This window comes from Oncorhynchus gorbuscha, linkage group LG17 (genome assembly GCF_021184085.1).
Source record: "Oncorhynchus gorbuscha isolate QuinsamMale2020 ecotype Even-year linkage group LG17, OgorEven_v1.0, whole genome shotgun sequence".
NCBI lineage: Eukaryota > Metazoa > Chordata > Actinopteri > Salmoniformes > Salmonidae > Oncorhynchus > Oncorhynchus gorbuscha.
In genome coordinates, this window is record NC_060189.1 from 47,050,007 (window position 1) to 47,074,980 (window position 24,974).

Below are 24,974 nucleotides of genomic sequence, written 5' to 3' on the forward strand. Positions count from 1 at the left end.
TTCCTAAAACGGAAAAAAAAGATAACAACGCTCCAAAAATACCCAAAACGTGCCATTTGGTAATCAAAGTTGCATGGCAACATTATATTTGCCAATTCCACAAATGTCGCCACAAGAGTCACTTGACTAAAGTCAGTGCAATCATCACCACCACACCACATCCATAAGAGTTAACCATTATGACATTGCATGGATGCATCCCAAATAGCACCCTATTCCCCCATAGTGGTTTGGTCAAACGTAGTGCGTTATATGGGGAATAGAGTGCCATTTGGAAAGCAAATCTTTCCCTTTTTGAGCTCTGCAGAGCTTGCATATTCTGTCCACTGAATCATAGTGCCATACCTTGGAATAGGAACATTAGGTTCAGCACAGGGCTATGACATGATATACAGATGGTGGGGGCTCGGAGGCAAGCTGTTGCCTTCCAAAGAACATCCTCACTGTAAACAGTACACAGGATCACAATCATCCTGGTTTGACTTCATTCTATTCTGTCTAACTCAATGGGAATAAAATACTGTTGGATCTCTGTTAATCTACAGAAAAACAATGTGTAATGGCAGGTAGCTGCTGCTGGTCTACACAGCCTAATCCCAGCCCACACCTGTTATCCTGACCAATAGCAGGACCTGAATTTCAATTTGTTCCAAGCCTAGCCACTAAAGCACTTGATTCATCCAATCAAAGGCTCGTTATTTGTTGAATCATGTGGGTTTGATTTGATTTGGGCTGTGACAAAAAGCCCCGAACAGCCTGTAGCGAAGTGAGTTGCCTGTGTGTGGTTGCTGATCCTACCCATACCGATACTAGTCACACTCATAACTAGAAATACTTCAATTCAAATGAATGCACAAAGGACAAATGAGCATGGCTAGGAACTGGGAACAACAGAACATGGCAAACCATTAACACAACAAAGGAGACTTGTGAAGGTAAGAAACATATAAAATACTAAACTGAGCAAAAATATAAACACAACATGAAAGTTGTTGGTTCCATTTTCCATGAACTGAAATAAAAGACCCCGGAAATGTTCTGTACTCACAAAAAGCGTATTTCTGTAAAAATTTTGTTTGTTTACATCCTTGTCAGTGAGCATTTCTCATTTGCCAAGATAATCCATCCAACTGACACAGGTGTGGCATATCAAGAAGCTGATTAAACAGCATGATCATTACACTGGTGCACCTTGTTTTGGTGACAATAAAAGGCCACACTAAATGTTCAGTTTTGTCACACAACACAATGGCACAGATGTCTCAAGTTTTGAGGGCGCGTGCAATTGGCATGCTGATTGCAGGAATGCCCACCAAAGCTGTTGCCTGAGATTGAATGTTCATTTCTCTACCATAAGCCAACTCCAATGTAGTTTTAGAGAAATGTAATTTTAGAGAATTTGGCAGTATATCCAACTGGCCTCACAACTGCAGACAATGTGTATGGCGTCGTGTCAGCAAGCGGTTTGCTGATGTCAACTTTGTGAACAGAGTGCCCCATGGTGGCGGTGGGATTATGGTATGGGAAGGTATAAACTACGGACAACGAACACAATTTTATCGATGGCAATTTGAATGCACAGAGATACCACGATGACATCTTGAGGCCCATTGTCGTGTCATTCATCAGCCGCCATCACCTCATGTTCCAGCACGGCCCCATGCACGGCCCCATGTCGCAAGGATCTGCACACAAATCCTGAATGCTGAAAATGTTCCAGTTCTTCCATGGCCTGCATACTTAACAGACATTTCACACTTCGCATCACCATTGAAGAGAACAACATTCCACGACAGCCTGAACGACTGTGCGAAGGAGACGTGTCACGCTGCATGAGGTGAATGGTGGGCTCACCAGATAGGGACTGGTTTCCTGATCCACGCCTCCTACCTTTTTTTTTTACATAAGGTATCTGTGACCAACAGATGCATACAGTATCTTTATTACCAGTCATGTGAAATCCATAGATTAGGGCCTAATTAATTTATTTCAATGGACAGATTTCATTATATGAACTGTAACTCAGTAAAATCTTAGAAATTGTTGCATGTTGCATTTATATTTTGTTTTAGGATAATGTACATATAACTACAGTCTGGTTTGGCAATTTATCAGTTCAACTCGAATCTCAAATTGCCCGTCTGATACAAACCGCCAATGAAGGTCATGGGTGTGAGGCAACATCCCTCCCTACAGACTATTTCTGAACAGACCGTTTATCAGACAAGTGCAGAAAATACATTTCAGATCCCTCCCATGTACTTCACTCTGGTATCAGCTCCTCCCCTCAGGCAGACACTATTGGGCTCCTACAGGTACAGTTATAAGCACACCTTCATTCCCATGTCCATCAAATACCTAAACGGCAATATGCAAAGCTGAGCTGTATGCCACTGACAGAATAAGGGAATATGCAAAGTATTATGTATGTGGCTATATGAGAAGTGTATGATGATAAGGGCAACGTGCAATGTATGTATTATGTCTAATGTACATGTGTGTATTTTTGTATACAGCAGTACTGTGTGTTTAGGACAATTTTCCCCTTCGGACATTAAAGTTCATCCTATCCTATCCTACATAATAAACCAATTCTATTGAGCCAAACCAAACATTAATTTACTGTTGCCAGGCTGCCATCTTGTTTTACCCCAGGTATTCATTTTCCCGAGTCTGTTGCAAAACCTTTTAGCAACAGAAACTGTTTACTCCAAACGGAAAATGTTTTTCAACGAACTAGAGTTTCTATTGAATTCATGTAGGTCCCTCCCGGGTTTCGTTCTGTTTGCTTCCGTTTGGTACTTCAATGGTAAACGGTTTCCATTGCAAGACTTAATGAATGATTTACGGGCACACTCAAATATAGCTGACATGGTATTGTTATGCATCATTTGCAAATGGCCACTGGTCCACCCATAACAAACCTGTTGACTTGAATGGTGACACCCATTCTAGTAATTCTACATTATTATTATTATTACTATTACATTGACATTCATAAGGAATACCAGTCACTTCAACTAGGTTATCTTTAGCCACATTGTAACTGCACCTGGTGAAGTCCGTCATCTCCATCATGATCATGCACATCTGCTTGGCAAGGACGATGATGTCGTTGCCATTGTCGTCCCACTTGGCCACTTCGGCATCCAGCTTGCACTTCTCCTGCCGGAAGCTCTCCACCTGCTCGGCGATCTTCGCCTTCTCCTCCTGAGGCAGCTGGGCCATGATGGCCTGAGAGGGGTAGGAGGAGGAAGGTGTAGGAGGAGGTAGAGGAGGGGAGTCAAAAAGAGGAGGAAGAGAAGGAGTGGAGAGAGAGAGAAGGAATAATCACACAATTTAACACGGGCAGTGAAAAGGCTAACTTTGATACAACAAACACTGAAGATTAAGCATCAATTGATCTTAAAATATTTAGCGGGCTGCCACTTTGAGGATATATTCCTTAGTATACTCAACGAGAATAGATATAAGCGTTTGACTTTGCCCTTCTGAAAGACTTCCTAAGTTATAACCTTGGCGATTAATCAACCAGCGCTCCCAAAACCCATTGACATCTTATACTCGTGAAGAGAAAAATCCATTCCTCTGCTCATTTTGCTATGAGAATACATTTTGCTCTTTTGCCATAGCCAATCGAGGCAAGTCTGAAATGGCATACATTTCTAAGCAAGGTCACCAGCACAGTAGAGGGTCCGATATTATTTGTGAGATAAATGTGTCATGTTTGTCATTCATTGTCATGTCTTGTCCCTGTGCTCCCCATGCTATTCGTTTCCCTCTGCTGGTCTTGTTTGGTTCTATCCTTCTCTCTCCCCCTCCCTCTCTCACTCTCTCGCTCTCTCTTCTCTCTGTCGTTCCGTTCCTGCTCCCAGCTGTTCCTATTCCCCTAATCATCATTTAGTCTTTCCACACCTGTTCCCGATCCTTTCCCCTGATTAGACTCCCTATTTATTCCTTTGTGATCCGTTCCTGTTCCGTCGGTTCCTTGTTTTGTATTCCATGCTGTAATTGCGTTTCGCCCTGTCCTGTCGTGTTTTTTGCCGTGATTGTGTATCACCCTGTCCTGTCGTGTTTTGTGCCTTCTTCTGACGCTGCGTGTGAGCAGGTGTCTCAGTTGACTACGGCCTGCGCCTACCCGAAGCGACCTGCAGTCTGTGGCCGCTTCTCCAGTTGTTTTCCCCTCTACTATCTAGAGGATTTCAGTTATTCGGTTTTGAGCATTAATAAACTCTGTTTCTGTTAAGTCGCGTTTGGGTCCTCCTTCACCTGCATAACAGAAGGAACCGACCAAAGAATGGACCCAGCGACTTCAGACGCTCGTTACACTGTCGTCGAGATCCAAGGAGCCATGCTCGGCAGACACGAGCAGGAATTGTCTGCTGCTCGCCATGCCGTGGAGAACCTGGCCGCTCAGGTTTCCGACCTCTCTGGACAGTTCCAGAGTCTACGTCTCGTGCCACCTGTTACTCCCTGGCCTGCCGAGCCTCCTGAACCCAGGGTTAATAACCCACCTTGCTACTCCGGGCAGCCCACTGAGTGCCGCTCCTTTCTCACGCAGTGTGAGATTGTGTTCTCTCTCCAACCCCACACATACTCTAGAGAGAGAGCTCGGGTTGCTTTCGTCATTTCACTCCTTACTGGCCGGGCTCGAGAATGGGGCACAGCTATCTGGGAGGCAAGGGCTGATTGCTCTAACAGATTCCAGAACTTTAAAGAGGAGATGATTCGGGTTTTTGACCGTTCAGTTTTTGGTGAGGAGGCTTCTAGGGCCCTGGCTTCCTTATGCCAAGGTGAACGGTCCATAACGGATTATTCCATTGAGTTTCGCACTCTTGCTGCCTCTAGTGAGTGGAACGAGCCGGCGCTGCTCGCTCGTTTTCTGGAGGGACTCCACGCAGTGGTTAAGGATGAGATTCTCTCCCGGGAGGTTCCTTCAGATGTGGACTCCTTGATTGCTCTCGCCATCCGCATAGAACGACGGGTAGATCTTCGTCACCGGGCTCGTGGAAGAGAGCTCGCATCAACGGTGTTTCCCTGCTCCGCATCGCAACCATCTCCCTCTGGCTTTGAGACTGAGCCCATGCAGCTGGGAGGGATTCGCATCTCGAATAAGGAGAGGGAACAGAGGATCACCAACCGCCTGTGCCTCTATTGCGGAGTTGCTGGACATTTTGTTATTTCATGTCCAGTAAGAGGCCAGAGCCCATCAGTAAGCGGAGGGCTACTGGTGAGCGCTACTACTCAGGTCCCTTCATCTAGATCTTGTACTACTATGTCGGTCCATCTACGCTGGACCGGTTCGGGTGCTACATGCAGTGCTTTGATTGACTCTGGGGCTGAGGGTTGTTTCATGGACGAAGCATGGGCTCGGAAACATAACATTCCTTTCAGACCGTTAGACAGGCCTACGCCCATGTTTGCCTTAGATGGTAGTCATCTTCCCAGTATCAAATTTGAGACACTACCTTTAACTCTCACAGTATCTGGTAACCACAGTGAGACTATGTCTTTTTTGATTTTCCGTTCACCGTTTACACCTGTTGTTTTGGGTCACCCCTGGCTTGTATGTCATAATCCTTCTATTAATTGGTCTAGTAATTCTATCCTATCCTGGAACGTTTCTTGTCATGTGAAGTGTTTAATGTCTGCCATCCCTCCCATTTCTTCTGTCCCTACTTCTCAGGAGGAACCTGGCGATTTGACAGGAGTGCCGGAGGAATATCATGATCTGCGCACGGTCTTCAGTCGGTCCCGAGCCAACTCCCTTCCTCCTCACCGGTCGTATGATTGTAGTATTGATCTCCTTCCGGGGACCACTCCTCCTCGAGGTAGACTATACTCTCTGTCGGCTCCCGAACGTAAGGCTCTCGAGGATTATTTGTCTGTGTCTCTTGACGCCGGTACCATAGTGCCTTCTTCCTCTCCGGCCGGGGCGGGGTTCTTTTTTGTTAAGAAGAAGGACGGTACTCTGCGCCCTGCGTGGATTATCGAGGGCTGAATGACATAACGGTTAAGAATCGTTATCCGCTTCCCCTTATGTCATCAGCCTTCGAGATTCTGCAGGGAGCCAGGTGCTTTACTAAGTTGGACCTTCGTAACGCTTACCATCTCGTGCGCATCAGAGAGGGGGACGAGTGGAAAACGGCGTTTAATACTCCGTTAGGGCATTTTGAGTACCGGGTTCTGCCGTTCGGTCTCGCCAATGCGCCAGCTGTTTTTCAGGCATTAGTTAATGATGTTCTGAGAGACATGCTGAACATTTTTGTTTTTGTCTATCTTGACGATATCCTGATTTTTTCTCCGTCACTCGAGATTCATGTTCAGCACGTTCGACGTGTTCTACAGCGCCTTTTAGAGAATTGTCTCTACGTTAAGGCTGAGAAGTGCTCTTTTCATGTCTCCTCCGTTACTTTTCTCGGTTCCGTTATTTCCGCTGAAGGCATTCAGATGGATTCCGCTAAGGTCCAAGCTGTCAGTGATTGGCCCGTTCCAAGGTCACGTGTCGAGTTGCAGCGCTTCTTAGGTTTCGCTAATTTCTATCGGCGTTTCATTCGTAATTTCGGTCAAGTTGCTGCCCTCTCACAGCTCTTACTTCTGTCAAGACGTGTTTTAAGTGGTCCGGTTCCGCCCAGGGAGCTTTTGATCTTCTAAAAGAACGTTTTACGTCCGCTCCTATCCTCGTTACTCCTGACGTCACTAGACAATTCATTGTCGAGGTTGACGCTTCAGAGGTAGGCGTGGGAGCCATTCTATCCCAGCGCTCCCAGTCTGACGATAAGGTTCATCCTTGCGCTTATTTTTCTCATCGCCTGTCGCCATCTGAGCGCAACTATGATGTGGGTAACCGTGAACTGCTCGCCATCCGCTTAGCCCTAGGCGAATGGCGACAGTGGTTGGAGGGGGCGACCGTTCCTTTTGTCGTTTGGACAGACCATAAGAACCTTGAGTACATCCGTTCTGCCAAACGACTTAATGCCCGTCAAGCTCGTTGGGCGTTGTTTTTCGCTCGTTTCGAGTTTGTGATTTCTTACCGTCCGGGTAGCAAGAACACCAAGCCTGATGCCTTATCCCGTCTGTTTAGTTCTTCTGTGGCTTCTACTGATCCCGAGGGGATTCTTCCTTATGGGCGTGTTGTCGGGTTAACAGTCTGGGGAATTGAAAGACAGGTTAAGCAAGCACTCACGCACACTGCGTCGCCGCGCGCTTGTCCTAGTAACCTCCTTTTCGTTCCTGTTTCCACTCGTCTGGCTGTTCTTCAGTGGGCTCACTCTGCCAAGTTAGCGGGTCATCCCGGTGTTCGAGGCACTCTTGCGTCTATTCGCCAGCGCTTTTGGTGGCCGACTCAGGAGCGTGACACGCGCCGTTTCGTGGCTGCCTGTTCGGACTGCGCGCAGACTAAGTCGGGTAACTCTCCTCCTGCCGGTCGTCTCAGACCGCTCCCCATTCCTTCTCGACCATGGTCTCACATTGCCTTAGACTTCATTACCGGTCTGCCTTTGTCTGCGGGGAAGACTGTGATTCTGACGGTTGTCGATAGGTTCTCTAAGGCGGCACATTTCATTCCCCTCGCTAAACTTCCTTCCGCTAAGGAGACGGCACAAATCATTATTGAGAATGTATTCAGAATTCATGGCCTCCCGTTAGACGCCGTTTCAGACAGAGGTCCGCAATTCACGTCACAGTTTTGGAGGGAGTTCTGTCGTTTGATTGGTGCGTCCGTCAGTCTCTCTTCCGGGTTTCATCCCCAGTCTAACGGTCAAGCAGAGGGCCAATCAGACGATTGGTCGCATACTACGCAGCCTTTCTTTCAGGAACCCTGCGTCTTGGGCAGAACAGCTCCCCTGGGCAGAATACGCTCACAATTCGCTTCCTTCGTCTGCTACCGGGTTATCTCCGTTTCAGAGTAGTCTGGGTTACCAGCCTCCTCTGTTCTCATCCCAGCTTGCCGAGTCCAGCGTTCCTCCGCTCAAGCGTTTGTCCAACGTTGTGAGCGCACCTGGAGGAGGGTGAGGTCTGCACTTTGCCGTTACAGGGCACAGACGGTGAGAGCCGCCAATAAACGCAGGATTAAGAGTCCAAGGTATTGTTGCGGCCAGAGAGTGTGGCTTTCCACTCGCAACCTTCCTCTTACGACAGCTTCTCGTAAGTTGACTCCGCGGTTCATTGGTCCGTTCCGTGTCTCCCAGGTCGTCAATCCTGTCGCTGTGCGACTGCTTCTTCCGCGACATCTTCGTCGCGTCCATCCTGTCTTCCATGTCTCCTGTGTTAAGCCCTTTCTTCGCACCCCGTTCGTCTTCCCTCCCCCTCCCGTCCTTGTCGAGAGCGCACCTATTTACAAGGTACATAAAATTATGGACATGCGTTCTCGGGGACGGGGTCACCAATACCTAGTGGATTGGGAGGGTTACGGTCCTGAGGAGAGGAGTTGGGTTCCGTCTCGGGACGTGCTGGACCGTTCGCTCATCGATGATTTCCTCCGTTGCCGCCAGGATTCCTCCTCGAGTGCGCCAGGAGGCGCTCGGTGAGTGGGGGGGTACTGTCATGTTTGTCATTCATTGTCATGTCTTGTCCCTGTGCTCCCCATGCTATTCGTTTCCCTCTGCTGGTCTTGTTTGGTTCTATCCTTCTCTCTCCCCTCCCTCTCTCACTCTCTCGCTCTCTCTTCTCTCTGTCGTTCCGTTCCTGCTCCCAGCTGTTCCTATTCCCCTAATCATCATTTAGTCTTTCCACACCTGTTCCCGATCCTTTCCCCTGATTAGACTCCCTATTTATTCCTTTGTGATCCGTTCCTGTTCCGTCGGTTCCTTGTTTTGTATTCCATGCTGTAATTGCGTTTCGCCCTGTCCTGTCGTGTTTTTTGCCGTGATTGTGTATCACCCTGTCCTGTCGTGTTTTGTGCCTTCTTCTGACGCTGCGTGTGAGCAGGTGTCTCAGTTGACTACGGCCTGCGCCTACCCGAAGCGACCTGCAGTCTGTGGCCGCTTCTCCAGTTGTTTTCCCCTCTACTATCTAGAGGATTTCAGTTATTCGGTTTTGAGCATTAATAAACTCTGTTTCTGTTAAGTCGCGTTTGGGTCCTCCTTCACCTGCATAACAAAATGTCTAATTACTTTACTTCTTATACCAGTCAATGAATAATGTATTTGTTCAACATTCTGAGGTGAGTGCAGGGGAGAAGAGTAAGTCGGGCTCTATTAGGTTTGTAATATTGATCCAAAACGGAGAAGGAAAGGAAAGATGAGGCATCCATTGCATGGTTGATATTGTTCTTAACCTCGCTCTTCCTATACTGCAAAACGTGAAAATCTAAGCAAGCCTAAATATCTATATATTGAGTAATAATTCACTTAAAATGTGTTTTTGTTCTTACCAAGCTAAATTATCTAACATTATTGGCCGATAATTGTGCTTATTTGAACCTAAAAAAGGCAGATTGTTAGGTTAAAATAAGCAAAACTAAGGCTTAATACAAGTAATTTATCATATTTCTGTAACGGTTTTCGTTGGTGGAAAGAGAGGAGGACCAAAATGCAGCGTGGTACGTATCCATAATACCATTTAATCAAGAATGAATACAAAAGAACAAGAGAATAAATGAAAACCCAAACAGTCCCGTATGGTGCAAAACACTTAAACGGAAAATAATCACCCACAACTCAAAATGGGAAAACAGGCTACCTAAGTATGGCTCTCAATCAGAGATAACGATAGACAGCCGCCTCTGATTGGGAACCATACCAGGCCAAACACTTAGAAACAGAAAACCTAGACCTACAACATAGAATACCCACCTACATCACACCCTGACCAAACTAAAAATAGAAACAAACAAAGCAATCTACGGTCAGGGCGTGACAATTTCAAGATATTTTGATATTTTACCTTAAGACAAAATATATTGAAAATAATCTTGAAATAAGATAAGTGACTTATATGCTTAATGCTTAGTCTTGCTTATTTTAACCAAAAAATATGCCACTGACGTTAGATAATTTAGCTTGGTAAGAAAAAAAGAAAACATTTAGGTGAATTATCACTCAATATAAGATATTTAGGTTTGCTTAGATTTCAATGTTTATAGTGTACAGTAAACTCTATGCTTAATGATTTCCTACTCCATCCTTCCCTCGATTTCTCAGCTCCCTCTCAAAGCTCATTGGAGGAGATGTGAGGTTGGGACCCCGGAAGCAAGGTTTTGCATGCACAGCCTAAAAACTCTCGCCATAATACGTAGACTGTCTTTATAAGCATCAGTGGTCTCATTAAGAAATAACTCTCCCCCCCCAGCCACTCTGCCTCTTTTTCTCTCCTCTCCCCTCTCTCCTCCGTCCGTTTTGTCTGTCTACATCCCATCCCACATTTCTTTCACAGCAAAGCTGGTGTGTGGGGGTGACCGGCAGGATGAGCTCAGCATGACCGTGTATCACCTTTCACCCATGGAGGTGTGAGGAAGAGAATAACAACCACCAATGACTCGTCTTCCTCTCATAAAGTACCTCAGAACGGAAGGAAAGAGAACGTGAGAGAGGCCAAACTGTTTTAGGTGCCATCAGACACTGCTCTCTCAATCACACACAGCACCAGATGTCACCCTACTGATCACTCCCTCTCTACAGTCTCGGAGCCAGATATGATACTTTTGTCAGTGCTGCCCAAGTGGAACCATTTCACCACTGGAGCCTTGCTGGTTTCAGTTTCTCAGAGCAAGCTGGACCAGGGCTCTTTCTCAATGAGTGTTTTCTTGATGCCTTGCGTCCTCTCTCTCCTCACAAGGTTCTTAAACCGCATCGGTGGAGAGGATCCAAGGACCTTCACCTCGGACCCTCGCCTCCAATGGGATTAGAGGAGGCAAGGGGAGAGGACATGAGGCAAGGAGTCGAGGAGAAAAGAATTGGGCAAGTGCCCATGTTTTCCTTGCCTCAGGCTGGCGTTTGAGTAGTGGTTTAAAGCAGTGGTTCTCAAACCTCTCCTCGGGGACCCGCAGCCGTTCTATGTATTTATTGTATTTGTATTTAACCTTTATTTAACTAGGCAATTCAATTAAGAACAAATTCTTATTTACAATGACAGACTACCAAAAGGCAAAAGGCCTCCTGCGGGGGAAGGGATTCAAAAGCAAAAAATAAATCAAATATAAATATAGGACAAAACACACATCACGACAAGAGAGACAACACCACATAAAGAGAGGCCTAAGACAACAACATAGTAAGGCAACAACACACGACAACACAGCATGGTAGCAACACAACATGACAACAACATGGTAGCAGCACAACATGGTAGCAGCACAAAACATGGTACAAACATTATTGGGCACCGACAACAGCACAAAGGGCAAGAAGGTAGAGACAGCAATACATCACACAAAGCAGCCACAACTGTCAGTAAGAGTGTCCGTGATTGAGTCTTTGAATGAAGAGATTGAAATCAAACTGTCCTGTTTGAGTGTTTGTTGCAGCTCGTTCCAGTCGCCGGCTGCAGCGAATTGAAAAGAGGAGCGACCCAGGGATGTGTGTGCTTTGGGGACCTTTAACAGAATGTGACTGTCAGAACGGGTGTTGTATGTGGAGGATGAGGGCTGCAGTTGGTATCTCAGATAGGGGGGAGTGAGGCCAAAGAGGGTTTTATAAATCAGCATCAACCAGTGGGTCTTGTGACGGGTCTACAGAGATGACCAGTTTACAGAGGAGCATAGAGTGTAGTGATGTGTCCTATAAGGAGCATTGGTGGGAAATCTGATTTAATAAAACAATATTTAAAATAATTATTTAACCTTTATTTAACGAGGCAAGTCAGTTATCATCATCTGCACATCTATCACTCCAGTGTTCATTTGCTGAATTGTAATTACTTCGCTACTATGGCCTATTTATTGCCTTACCTCCTTTATCAATTGACTGTACTTTTGTTTATCCCATGTGTAACTCTGTGTTGTTGTTGTTTTTGTCACACTGCTTTGCCCTATCTTGACCAGGTCACAGTTGTAAATGAGAACTTGTTCTCAACTGGCCTACCTGGTTAAATAAAGGCGTCTCGTCCAGTGTTGCCAACTTAGCGAGCATTCAGAACCCTCTAGCGACACATTTTCAAAAATCAACTAGCGATAAATCTAGCGACTTCCTCTGATGTTATTGGAGACTGTTGGAGACTCTGACGTGAAAGCACGTATCCTTCTTACTCTTCTCAACGAGCAGCGGGTGCTGCCCGGGGGCCCCCATCCCATCCCATCCCATCCCAAAGCACTCAGTCGGCCCAGTCCTCACGCAGCAGTCCCTCCCAGCTGCAGTCAGAGCAGGAGGCGTTCACCCCTCCGCATCCAGACTGCAAATGAATCGCGCATGCGGGAAGCCGCCGCTGGCTGATCCCGCCCTGGTCTACAGGGCGGGATGAATATGTAAAATGTTCTTTGTCTAAAATAAATCACTGCACAAAAATAAATCACTGCATTTGACTCACACAGCCTCAGTCACTTACTCACCTTGTCCACTGTGTGTGTGCCTCTCTGTGACATAAGCTAAACATCTAGCTGGCTAGCTCATCATGTCTCAGTCTAAACTGTTCACTCAAAATTACAGAAAGGAGTGGGAATCACATTGAGTGATTACATTGTAGAAGCATGTAGAGCTGCTTTCTCAGACTCCACTGTTGCTATCCACTTCAAAATGCACAGAAATGATTAATGGTGTTCTAGCACCATACTTTCTGAAAAAGTTGGTCGCAGATGTGGGTGACCAGTGTTTCAGCCTCCTCCTCGATGAGTCCACAGATGTAAGCGTTTCTAAGTACCTGAGGGCTGTGATAAGGTACTTTAGCGACACCAAACAGACAATTGTATCAATATTTCTGGGGCTTGTTGAGTTGGACGGAGGAGATGCCAAATATATAGCCCGTGCTGTTGTGGCTTTCCTCGGGAAAGAGAAACTCCTGGGGATAGGGACTGACAATGCCTCTGTTATGACGGGGATTAACAATGGGGTCCATAAAGTGCTGAAGGAGGACTATGGCATCAAATATCTGGTCTGCAGCTTGCTGTAAGTCATGCTTCCAATGACACCATCCCCCGTAGTGTGGAGTACTTGGTACGAGAGACTTATAACTGGTTTTCAGTGTCTCCAAAGCGCAGAGAGGCCTACAAGGCCATATATGAGACCATCAACTGTGGGGAGAAACCTTTACAGATAACCAAGGTGTGTGCCACGCTGCATTTCGCAGTCACCAAGTCCAGAGAACACTGCTACATGGCTAGGTTTTATACTCCATGTACAGTGATCCTCAAAACATATTGTACATGACTTTTTTGAAGTCAGTGCTGGGTCAGGTACAGTTGGCCATCAAGGCTTTTGAGGGAGAGCAAGTAGATCCTCTTAAGCTACTTGACAGCTTGGTTAGCTTGATCAAGTCTGTGAGCAGCAGGGTGTTGAATCCACTGGAAAATGTTGATGTACTCAAAGGGCCAATAGATGGATACATCAGTCCCAAACCGTACCTTGGTTACCTTTTTGAGTTAAAGGCAGCTGAGCTCCACCTTGTGCCTGAAGATGAAAACAACGTCCGAAAACGGTGTGTAGCCTTCAACGTCTCCCTCACGAATGAGTTGAGGGTGAGACTGCCGGACAACATCGAAGCATTGCAGTACATGTCAGTTTTCAATGTGGAGGAAACAATAAGAGCCCTGGAGAAATAGAGAAAATAGCCACGCTCCTTGGCTTCTCCCCTGAAGAGATGGACAAGATTGTCAAGCAATGGCGTGCCATCCATCTTAGTAAATGGAATGAGACAAAAAACACACTGGGCTTCTGGAGTGAGATTTGGAAGTTCAGGGATGCGGGTGATATCAACCCGTTTCAAGTCTGTGTTGTCCTTGCCACAGTCCAATGCTGAAGTCGAGAGAGTATTCAGCCAGATGAGTGTGGTAAAAAGCAAACTTAGAAATCGGATGTCCTTGCAGACCCTTAACTCCCTCCTGTACATTCGATATGGACTGAAGCTGTCTGGTGAGGCTTGCTATGAGCACCAGCTGCCTGATAATGTTTTGCAGCTTTTTGGCACATCAGCTGCTTCTCAGTTAAGTCAGCTCCCTCAGTTGCTGAACCTGCCATAGAGAGCCTTGACCAAAATGACGATGACCCACTCTGTCTGTGAGCCAGCACAGCCTGTGTGTGTGTGTGTGTGTGTGTGTGTGTGTGTGTGTGTGTGTGTGTGTGTGTGTGTGTGTGTGTGTGTGTGTGTGTGTGTGTGTGTGTGTGTGTGTGTGTGTGTGTGTGTGTGTGTGTGTGTGTGTGTGTGTGTGTGTGTGTGTGTGTGTGTGTGTGTGTGTGTGTGTGTGTGTGTGTGTGTGTGTGTGTGTGTGTGTGTGTGTGTGTGTGTGTGTGTGTGTGTGTGGGGGGGGGAGGGGATCTGGAAAAAACAAACAATTAACCTGAATTATAGCCAGACTAGTTACCATCATTCTCACATTGCCAATGACAGTTTTTTCTATTGTCTCTTTTAGGTCCATTTAGATTGATAATGTAGATTGTAAACAAAAAAATGTTTTAAAAAATGTATGGTTAAAAATATTAATGTTTTACTGTGTTGTTGTAGGCTCCTAAGTGGACCATAAGGTTAAAAACCAAACCAAATTAAGAAAACTAAACAAAAAACTTTACACTCCCCCAGAGTGTCTCTTTTGGGTCACTTTTAGTGGTCCCAAGCTCGGGAGGAGGGTTGAAGTTGTGACATGAAAAAAAAAAGAATTGACAGAAAGTAAATTTGTTCTAAACATATTTATGGTGTTTTTTTACAAAATGTGTCTCTCCCACGACGTTATTCCTCTCTCCTACAGCATCCATCACAATGACATGCACATGGCCAATTATGCAAATTAGGTAATGACATCATTTAGCAATTTCCAGCGACTTTTATGACAGCCAATAGCTGCACATACACTGCTGCCATTTGTGGACTCAACTACAACCAGAGTGATGGCTAGATGTGGGACCTTTCTGTTGCAATTTCAAAGATGGTGTATTTTCTTCTACCAGATCTATTGTGTTATATTCTCCTACATTCAATTCACATTTCCACAGACTTATAAGTGTTTCCTTTCAAATGGTACCTATGTCCTTGCTTCAGGGCCTGAGCTACAGGCAGTTCGATTTGGGCATGTCATTTTAGGCGAAAATTGAATCCCTAAGAAGTTTCAAGAACACATATTTACAACGATGGTCTAGGAACAGTAGTGCCTTGATCAGTGTCAGAACAACAGGTTTTTACCTTGTCAGCTCGGGATTCGATCTAGCAACCTTTCGGTTACTGGCTCAACGCTCTAACCACTAGGCTACCTGCCTCCCCCAAAAATGTATTCATTCCCTAACCGGAAAACGAACCCGGGCCACTGCGGTGAGAGCGCCGAATCCTAACCATTAGACTACCAGGGAAAGCTGATGGCCGAATGGTAAAGAACATCTAGCCGCCCGATAGCACCCTTACCTGCCGATCTATAAATTATGTCTCCGTAATCTAGCATGGGTTGGATCGTCATCTGAATCAGGGTTAGTTTTGCAGCTGGGGCGAAAGAGGAGCGATTACGATAGAGGAAACCAAGTCTAGATTTAACTTTAGCCTGCAGCTTTGATATGTGCTGAGAGAAGGACAGTGTACCATCTAGCCATACTCCCAAGTACTTGTATGAGGTGACTACATCAATCTCTAAACCCTCAGAGGTAGTAATCACACCTGTGGGGAGAAGGGCATTCTTCTTACCAAACCACATAACCTTTGTTTTGGAGGTGTACAGAACTAGGTTAAAGAAAGCTTGTTGGACACTAAGAAAGCTTTGTTGTAGAGTATTTAACACAAAATCCAGGGAGGGGCCAGCTGAGTATAAGGCTGTATTTGATCTATTCCAGAGGAAGCACACATGATTCAATGTGTCAACCAATTAGATGCCTCAGATATGCTTGGTCAGGGCTAAAACAAAAGTGCGAAAAGTCAGGTGAGACCATTCTAGCTAATGAGAGGGCAGATACCTGTGTGAACAACCACAACGGTCCCTGCTATCCGGGATCCTTGGGACATACCTAACCAATTGAAGTTGACATTTAAAATGGTTAAAGTACCGGTTATGGTTAAGGTAGGGTATGTCGCAAGGATCCCGGATAGCACAACTCTGAAATAAAGTATTTTTTTCTCAAAGATACCGGGATGTCACGTGTCCTACTTATATCAGTACACTCGTGGCAACCTAAGCATTACAAAACGTATATCCGATTAAATAAACTCATGTAGCAAATGAGCTTTTATATCTTTGTTGAGCAAACTCATTTACCTCCATACAAAAACGAATCGTGTGGCGAGTAGGAAAAAACGCCAACCACTGGAGGAGACAGATTTTGGGCAGAGTTATCCCTCTCGCTTCACATCGTCCTCTCTGTTTAAACCAATGCAAACACATAAACAAAACAAACTAAACCTTGAGTGCAGCTAGATTTTGTTCAGCTGCTCTGTTTCAAAACGCACACCATACAACATGACGCCGATCCTCATAAACAACAACATGGGTGGGTGAGAATGGCGGTAGGTAAAACGTAAACACACGGTAGTGTTGGTCTGTAATTAAACCCGACAGGAACCAACATCACAAGTCAAGAGGGAAAATCCACAGCGGAAGCTTTCTCCTGTAGCACTCTTTATAGACACTGAATACAGACACGCTCTATTAAATATCACATTTAATGTGAGACTGAGCAGCCAACCAGAGGGCAGGTGGGAAGAAGTCCTGTATTAAACTCCAAGTGGAATCAATCCTGACAGATTAGTGCATACACCGAGAGAGAGAGACGGCCGCATCCTGACCGTGAGCGACGCCTCAGCACCCCGCCGCCACGGACACCCACAGTCAGGGGTCAGACATTAACATTCCCTCACCCGCCACATCTATTATTCACTGATCACTAATTATATAGGGTGCCAGCGGAGCAGGAGGACACTGCCATGATAGTGAGGAGCATGGGGTCTATTCATTAATGCACACCGTAGCAAAATGTTTTGCAACAGAAAACAAAAACAAGTGTTCTTATTGGACAAGTTCAGGTAGTCCTTCCCTGTAGCAAATAATCTGGTTAAAATGTCGTTAGCTGCACACTATCTCCTGGTAAGAATAAAGCCTATGTGAGGTGTGTGAATTCCTCACATCCTCTCTCCGGTGCTCATTAATTCAATAAAATACTTGACATACATTTTGAAAACCTAGATCTTTTCTCAATTATTATAATCCAATATTTCCCCAATATATTTATTCAGTATATTTTATAAATTACAGTATATGCATGCACTGTGTGAATCAGCAGAATGTATGTACTGTGTTGAAATCCTCACTCCTTACAGAAATCCGAAACCACACTGAAAACGACAGCGGATAAGCTGATAGAAATTCCTCGAGCTGCTAATTCCAGACCAGTGACGTCGCTGACCAAGACATTGTGAAACCCGAGTTGACCAGATCAAACCATGTATTTTAAAATACCATGTTAGCTCTTTGTTAAACATGATGTTCAACATTAGTAAACTCAGCAAAAAAAGAAACGTCCTCTCACTGTCAACTGCGTTTATTTTCAGCAAATTTAACATGTGTAAATATTTGTATGAACATAACAAGATTCAACAAAGACATAAACTGAACAAGTTCCACACACATATTGTCACGTCTAATCAAGGTGGGTGGAATCAGGCGCAGAGAGCAAATAGCGATAATAAGTTTATTCTCCGGTGAACAAAATAAACACGGTCAACCCAAATACAAACAGGGCGAAATTATCCAAAACAGGATAACAGACTAACCGGAGAATAATAAACACAAAAACACCGACAGACGAAACGAATTACAAAATAAACAATCCCGCACAAAACAAGGGCGGGACAACCTACATTATATACAGGCACTAATTAACTAAACAACACACAGGTGAAAACAATCAGACAAAACCAACAGATACACGAAAAGGGATCGGTAGTGGCTAGTAGGACGGTGACGATGACCGCCGAGCACCGCCTGAACGGGCAGGAGAGCCAACCTCGGCGGAAGTCGTGACACATATGACTAACAGAGATGGAATCATGTGCCCCTGAACAAAGGGGGTTGTCAAAATCGAAAGTAACAGTCAGTATCTGGTGTGGCCACCAGCTGCATTAAGTATTGAAGTGCATCTCCTCCTCATGGACTGCACCAGATTTGCTGTAAGATGTTACCCCACTCTTGCACCAAGGCACCTGCAAGTTCCCGGACACTTCTGAGAGGAATGGCCCTAGCCCTCACCTTCCAATCCAACAGGTCCCAGACGTGCTCAATGGGATTGAGATCCGGCCTCTTTGCTGGCCATGGCAGAACACTGACATTCCTGTCTTGTAGGAAATCACGCACAGAACGAGCAGTATGGCTGGTGGCATTGTCATGTTGGAGGGTCATGTCAGGGTGAGCCTACATGAGAGAGGAAGATGTGTCTTCCCTGTAACGCACAGCATTGAAATTGCCTGCAATGACAACAAGCTCAGTCCAATGATGCTGTGACACACTGCCCCAGACCATGACAGACCCTTCACCTCCAAATCGATCCCGCTCCAGAGTACAGGCCTCGGTGTAACGCTCATTCCTTCGACAATAAATGTGAATCCGACCATCACCCCTGGTGAGACAAAACCATGACACGTCAGTGAGGAGCACTTTTTGCCAGTCCTGTCTGGTCCAGCGTCTGTGAATTTGTGCCCATAGGTGATGTTGTTGCCGGTGATGTCTGGTGAGGACCTGCCTAACAGGCCTACAAGCCCTCATTCCAGCCTCTCTCAGCCTATTGCGGACAGTCTGAGCACTGATGAAGGGATTGTGCGTTCCTGGTGTAACTCGGCAGTTGTTGTTGCCATCCTGTACCTGTCCCGCAGGTGTGATGTTCAGAAGTACCGATCCTGTGCAGGTGTTGTTACATGTGGTCTGCCAATGTGAGGATGATCAGCTGTCTGTCCTGTCTCCCTGTAGCGCTGTCTTAGGTGTCTCACAGTACGGACATTGCAATTTATTGCCCTGGCCACATCTGCAGTCCTCATGCCTCCTTGCAGCATGCCTAAGGGAAGTTCACGCAGATGAGCAGGGACCCTGGGCATCTTTCTTTTGGTGTTTTTCAAAGTCAGCAGAAAGGCCTCTTTAGTGTTTTCCTAATTGTGACCTTAATTGCCTACCGTCTGTAAGCTGTTAATGTCTTAGCGACCGTTCCGCAGGTGCATGTTAATTAATTGTTTATGGTTCATGGAGCAAGCATTGGAAACAGTGTTGAAAATGAAGATCTACGAATTATCTTTGAAAGACAGGGTACTGAAAAAGGGACATTTCTTTGTTGTTGCTGAGTTTAGTTTTCAACGGTGAGCTCTATAATTACCGGTTGCAGTGACGACTGAGGAATCTTCCCATGTCGACCGATCTAATGTATGACCAGTTTTGGGCCCAACGATTGTGTGTGAATTGGAAGCCTCTAAGACATGTATCTTGACATTTATTTTCAAGGCGTTTGTTGAAGCGTCAACCCGTACACCGAGGTGTATTGCAATAGTATTGGATCTGCGTAACCTGTTAAATGATTCATTGAGTTTACTCATCACTCCTCTATACATCTGAATTCAATACTTAAATCTTACGTTTTGGAGCTAGAAACATATTTGCATAGAGTTTTTGGGAGATTTCAACACTAGCACTCTCCCACTTTCACGACCACATGACCATACCTTTCAATGTATCTTCTTGTAGCTCTAAAACATTGCCCCTCATTATGAATTTTACTGATCATTCAACATTTACGCGCACTCACTTACAGCCATAATCAAGTAGCCCACATCAACTTTTACATTGTTCTGCATCTATATGTTCTGCTTCTACAATTGAACATCCAAACATTTAGGTCATTACCGGATTTAGTTCTACATACAGCTATTCTATTTGTAGATTGAATCTACATGATACTGTTGAAATCGGAAGTTTACCTACACTTAGGTTGGAATCATTAAAACTCGTTTATCAACCAACCAATTTCTTGTTAACAAACTATGGCTTTGGCAAGTCGGTTAAGACTACCTGGTGCATGACACAAGTAATTTTTCCAACAATTGTTTACAGACAGATTATTTCACTTATAACTCACTGTATCACAATTTCAGTGGGTCAGAAGTTTACATACACTAAGTTGACTGTGCCTTTAAACAGCTTGGAAAATTCCAGAAAATTATGTCATGGCTTTAGAAGCTTCTGATAGGCTAATTGACATAATTTGAGTCAATTGGAGGTGTACCTGTGGATGTATTTCAAGGCCTACCTTCAAACTCAGTGCCTCTTTGCTTGACGTCATGGGAAAATCAAAAGAAATCAGCCAAGAGCTTTGTTGACCTCCACAAGTCTGGTTCATCCTTGGGAGCAATTTCCAAATGACTGAAGGTACCACGTTCATCTATACAAACAATAGTACGCAGGTATAAACACCATGGGACCACGCAGCCATCATACCGCTCAGGAAGGAGACGCGTTCTGTCTCCTAGAGATTAACGTACTTTAGTGCGAAAAGTGCAATTCAATCCCAGAACAACAGCAAAGGACCTTGTGAAGATGCTGGAGGAAACCGGTACAAACGTATCTATATCCACAGTAAAACGAGTCCTATATCGACATAAGCTGAAAGGCCGCACAGCAAGGAAGAAACCACTGCTCCAAAACCGCCATAAAAAAGCCAGATTAAGTTTTGCAACTGCACATGGTGACAAAGATCATACTTTTTGGAGAAATGTCCTCTGGTCTGATGAAACAAAAATAGAACTGTTTGGACATAATGACCATCGTTATGTTTGAAGGAAAAAGGGGAACACTTGCAAGCCAAAGAAGACCATCCCAACCGTGAAGCACAGGGGTGGCAGCATCATGTTGTGTGGGTGCACTGCTGCAGGAGGGACTGGTGCACTTCACAAAATATATGGCTTCGTGAGGAAGGAAATTTTGGTGGATATATTGAAGCAACATCTCAAGACATCAGTCAGGAAGTTAAAGCTTGGTCACAAATGGGTCTTCCAAATGGACAATGACCCCAAACATACTTCCAAAGTTGTGGCAAAATGGCTTAAGGATAACAAAGTCAAGGTATTGGAGTGGCCATCACAAAGCCCTGACCTCAATCCTATAGAAAATGTGTGGGTAGAACTGAAAAAGAATGTGCGAGCAAGGAGGCCTAGAAAACCTGACTCAGTTACACCAGCTCTGTCAGGAGGAATGGCCCAAAATTCACCCAACTTATTGTGGGAAGCTTGTGGAAGGCCACCCAAAACGTTTGACCCAAGTTAAACAATTTAAAGGCAATGCTACCAAAACTAATTGGGTGTATGTAAACTTCTGACTCACTGGGAATGTGATGAAAGAAATAAAAGCTGAAATAAATCATTCTCTCACCTATTATTCTGACATTTCACATTCTTAAAATAAAGTGGTGATCCTAACTGACCTAAGACAGGGAATCTTTAAAAGGATGAAATGTCAGAGATGAAATGTACTTGGCTTAGGTGCATGTAAACGTCAGACTTCAACTGTAAATGTGGCTACAGTATGCAACAATTACATAACATCTAGGTCCTGATTCAATCTGTATTGAGGAAATTCAGCATTACAACATGATTAAAATGTATAGGAAATGTTCCCGCGTTAGCAGACACTGCATTCACAGTAAATGCTGCATATGTCAGCTCAATCAGAAATTACCTTTCAATTTCGAGCACACAATCTGTAATGCTTCGGCGATACCGATTGAATAGAGCCCCAAGTTTTTGGATTGTATTGACTTTAGAGCGATAGAACATCTGCAGCTTACGTATTGCTTCGACAAATCTGACCTTTTCCAATTATCATTATGAGAAATTCTGTATTATTGTAATTTCTTCCCAAATGTAAGGCTGTTACTATCTGTGTCATTAAATCTAGTGTGCCAACACTAAACATAGGCTTGGTCATGAACACTGAGAGACAAGGGTCAGAACTTAAATGTTAATCAATGAAATAAAACAACCTGCATATGAAGCTTACATGGCAAACGCAAAGCAGAGGTAAACAAATCACATCAAATCAAATTGAATTTGTCACAGGCACCGAATACAATGAAATGCTTACTTATAAGCCCTTAACCAACAATGCAGCTTGAAGAAAATAGAGTCAAGAAAAGATTTACTAAGTAAACTAAAGTAAAAAATGTATAATCATTTAATAAAGTATCACAATAAAATAACAATAATGAGGCTACATACAGGGGGAACCTGTACCGAGACAATGTGCAGGGGTACAGGTTAGGTCATTTGTACATAAAGGTAGGGGTAAAGTGACTATGCATAGATAATAAGCAGCGATTAGCAGCTGTGTAAAAACAAAGGTGGGGGGGGTCAATGCAATTAGTCCGGGTGGCCATTTGATTAATTGTTCAGCAGTCTTATGGCTTGGGGGTAAGAGCTGCTAAGGAGCCTTTTGGACCTAGACTTGGCACTCTGATACAACTTGCCGTGTGTCTTTTTTGAGCTTTCCTCTGACATCTACTAGTATATAGGTCCCGGATGGCAGGAAGCTTGGGCACAGGGATGTACTGGGCTGTACGCACTGCACTCTGTAGTGTCTTAACGGGCGGTGCCGAGGAGGTGCCATACCAGGCGATGTTGCAACAGGTCAGGATGCTCTCGATGGTGCAGGTGTATAACCTTTTGAGGATCTGAGGACCTACGACAAATCTTTTCAGTATCCTGAGGGGGAAAAGGCCCTCTTAAACGGCTTTCTTGGTGTGTTTGGACCATGATTGTGTGTTGGTGGTATGGACACAAAGGAACTTGAAACTCTCGACCCGCTCCACTGCAGCCCCGTTGATGTAAATGGGGGTGTGTTCGCTGTCGGTGATCAGAACTACCAACTTTGTGTCATCTGCAAACTTAACGATGGTGTTGGAGTTGTGCCTGGCCACGCAGTCGTGGGTGAAAAGGGAGTACAGGAGTGGACTAAGACACCCCACGTTTTGCGGATCAGCGTGGAAGACATGTTGTTGCCTAACCTTACCACCTGGGGTGGCCCGTCAGGATCCAGATCCCGTCAGGATCCGTCAAGTCCAGGATCCAGTTGCAGAGGGAGGTGTTTAGTCCCCGAGTCCTTAGCTTAGTGATGAGCTTTGTGGGCACTATTGTGTTGAACACTGAGCTGTAGTCAATTAACACCATTCTCACATAGGTGTTCCTTTTGTCCAGGTGGGAAAAGGCAGTGTGGTGTGTGATTGAGATTGCGTCATCTGTGGATCTATTGGGGCGGTATGCGAATTGGAGTTGGTCTAGGGTTTCCGGTATGATGGTGTTGCGAACCATGACCAGCCTTTCAAAGCACCTAATGGCTACCAATGAGAGTGCTACGGGGCAGTAGTCATTTAGGCTGGTTACCTTCGCTTTCTTTGGCACAAGGACTATGGTGGTCTGCTTGAAACATGTAGGAATTACAGACTCGGTCAGAGAGAGGTTTAAAATGTTAGTGAAGACACTGCGCGGATGCTCTGAACACATCCTGGTAATCTGTCTGGCCCTGCAGCCTTGTGAATGTTGACCTGTTTAAAGGTCAACATTCACTACGGAGAGCGTGATCACACAGTTGTCCAGAACAGCTGGTGCTCTCATGCATGATTAAGTGTTGCTTGACTCAAAGCGAGCATAAAAGGCATTTATCCCATCTGGTAGGCTCGCGTCACTGGGCAGCACGCGGCTGGGTTTCCCTTTGTAGTCGTAATAGTTTGCAAGCACTGCCACATCCATCGAGCATCAGAGACGGTGTAGTAGGATTCTATCTTAGTCCTATATTGACACTTCTCCTGTTTGATGGTTCGTCTGAGAGCACAGCGGGATTACTTATAAGCGTCCGGATTAGTTTCCCACTCCTTGAAAGTGGCAGCTCTAGCCTTTAGCTCCATGACTTCTGGTTGGGATATGTACGTAGGGTCACTGTGGGGAAGACGTCATCAATGCACTTATTGATGAAGCTGGTGACTGAGGTGGTATACTCCTCAATGCCATTGGATGAATCCCGGAACATATTCCAGTCTGTACTAGCAAAACAGTCCTATAGCGTAGCATCATCTGCGTCATCTGACCACTTCCATATTGAGCGAGTTACTTCCTGTTTTAGTTTTTGCTTGTAATCAGGAATCAGGAGGATATAATGGCTATGGTTCGATTTGCCAAATGGAGGGCGAGGGAGAGCTTTCATGGTCTCGAGTTTTTTTGCACATGTGACATGCTGGTAGAAATTAGGTAAAACGGATTTAAATTTGCCTGCATTAAAGTCCCTGGACAGTAGGAGCGCTGTTCTGGTTGAGCATTTTCTTGTTTGCTTATGGCCTTATAAAGCTCATTGAGTGCGATCTTAGTGCAAAATCAGTTTGTGGTGGTAAATAGAAGACTACAAAAAATATAGATGAAAACTGTCTTTGTAGATACGGTCTACAGCTTATCATGAGGTACTCAACCTCAGGCCAGCAATACCTTTAGACATCACCCACCAGCTGTTATTGACAAATAGACACACACCCCCGCCCCTCATGTTACCGGACATAGCTGTTCTGTCCTGCCGATCCACAGAAGACCCAGCCAACTGTATATTATCCGTGTCGTAGTTCAGCCACGACTAGGTGCAACATAAGATAGTCTAGGATAGTCTCGAGCGGAACTCATCCAGTTTATTCTCCAGTGATTGCACGTTGGCTAATGGAATGAATGGTAGTGGCAGGTTACTCACTCGCTGACAAATTCTCACAAGGCACTCTGATCTGAACCCCTGTATTTCCTTCTTTTCTTCATGCGAATGACAGGGATTTGGGCCTTGTCCCGGAGCAACATTATATCCTTCACATCAGACTCATTAAAGAAAAATCTTTGTCCAGTTGAAGGTGAGTCATTGCTGT

General features: G+C 45.1%; 1 protein-coding gene across 3 annotated transcripts in view; it reads right to left on the bottom strand.

Moving 5' to 3' along the window:
* Positions 1-24,974, bottom strand: part of LOC124001287 (catenin alpha-2) — a 724,530-nt gene that overhangs the window by 17,298 nt on the left and 682,258 nt on the right. For all 3 annotated transcript variants that reach the window (XM_046307950.1, XM_046307952.1, XM_046307951.1), the window contains exon 15: positions 3,053-3,234. In XM_046307950.1, the coding sequence (XP_046163906.1) occupies positions 3,053-3,234 (182 nt within the window). The remainder of the gene's footprint in view (positions 1-3,052; positions 3,235-24,974) is intronic.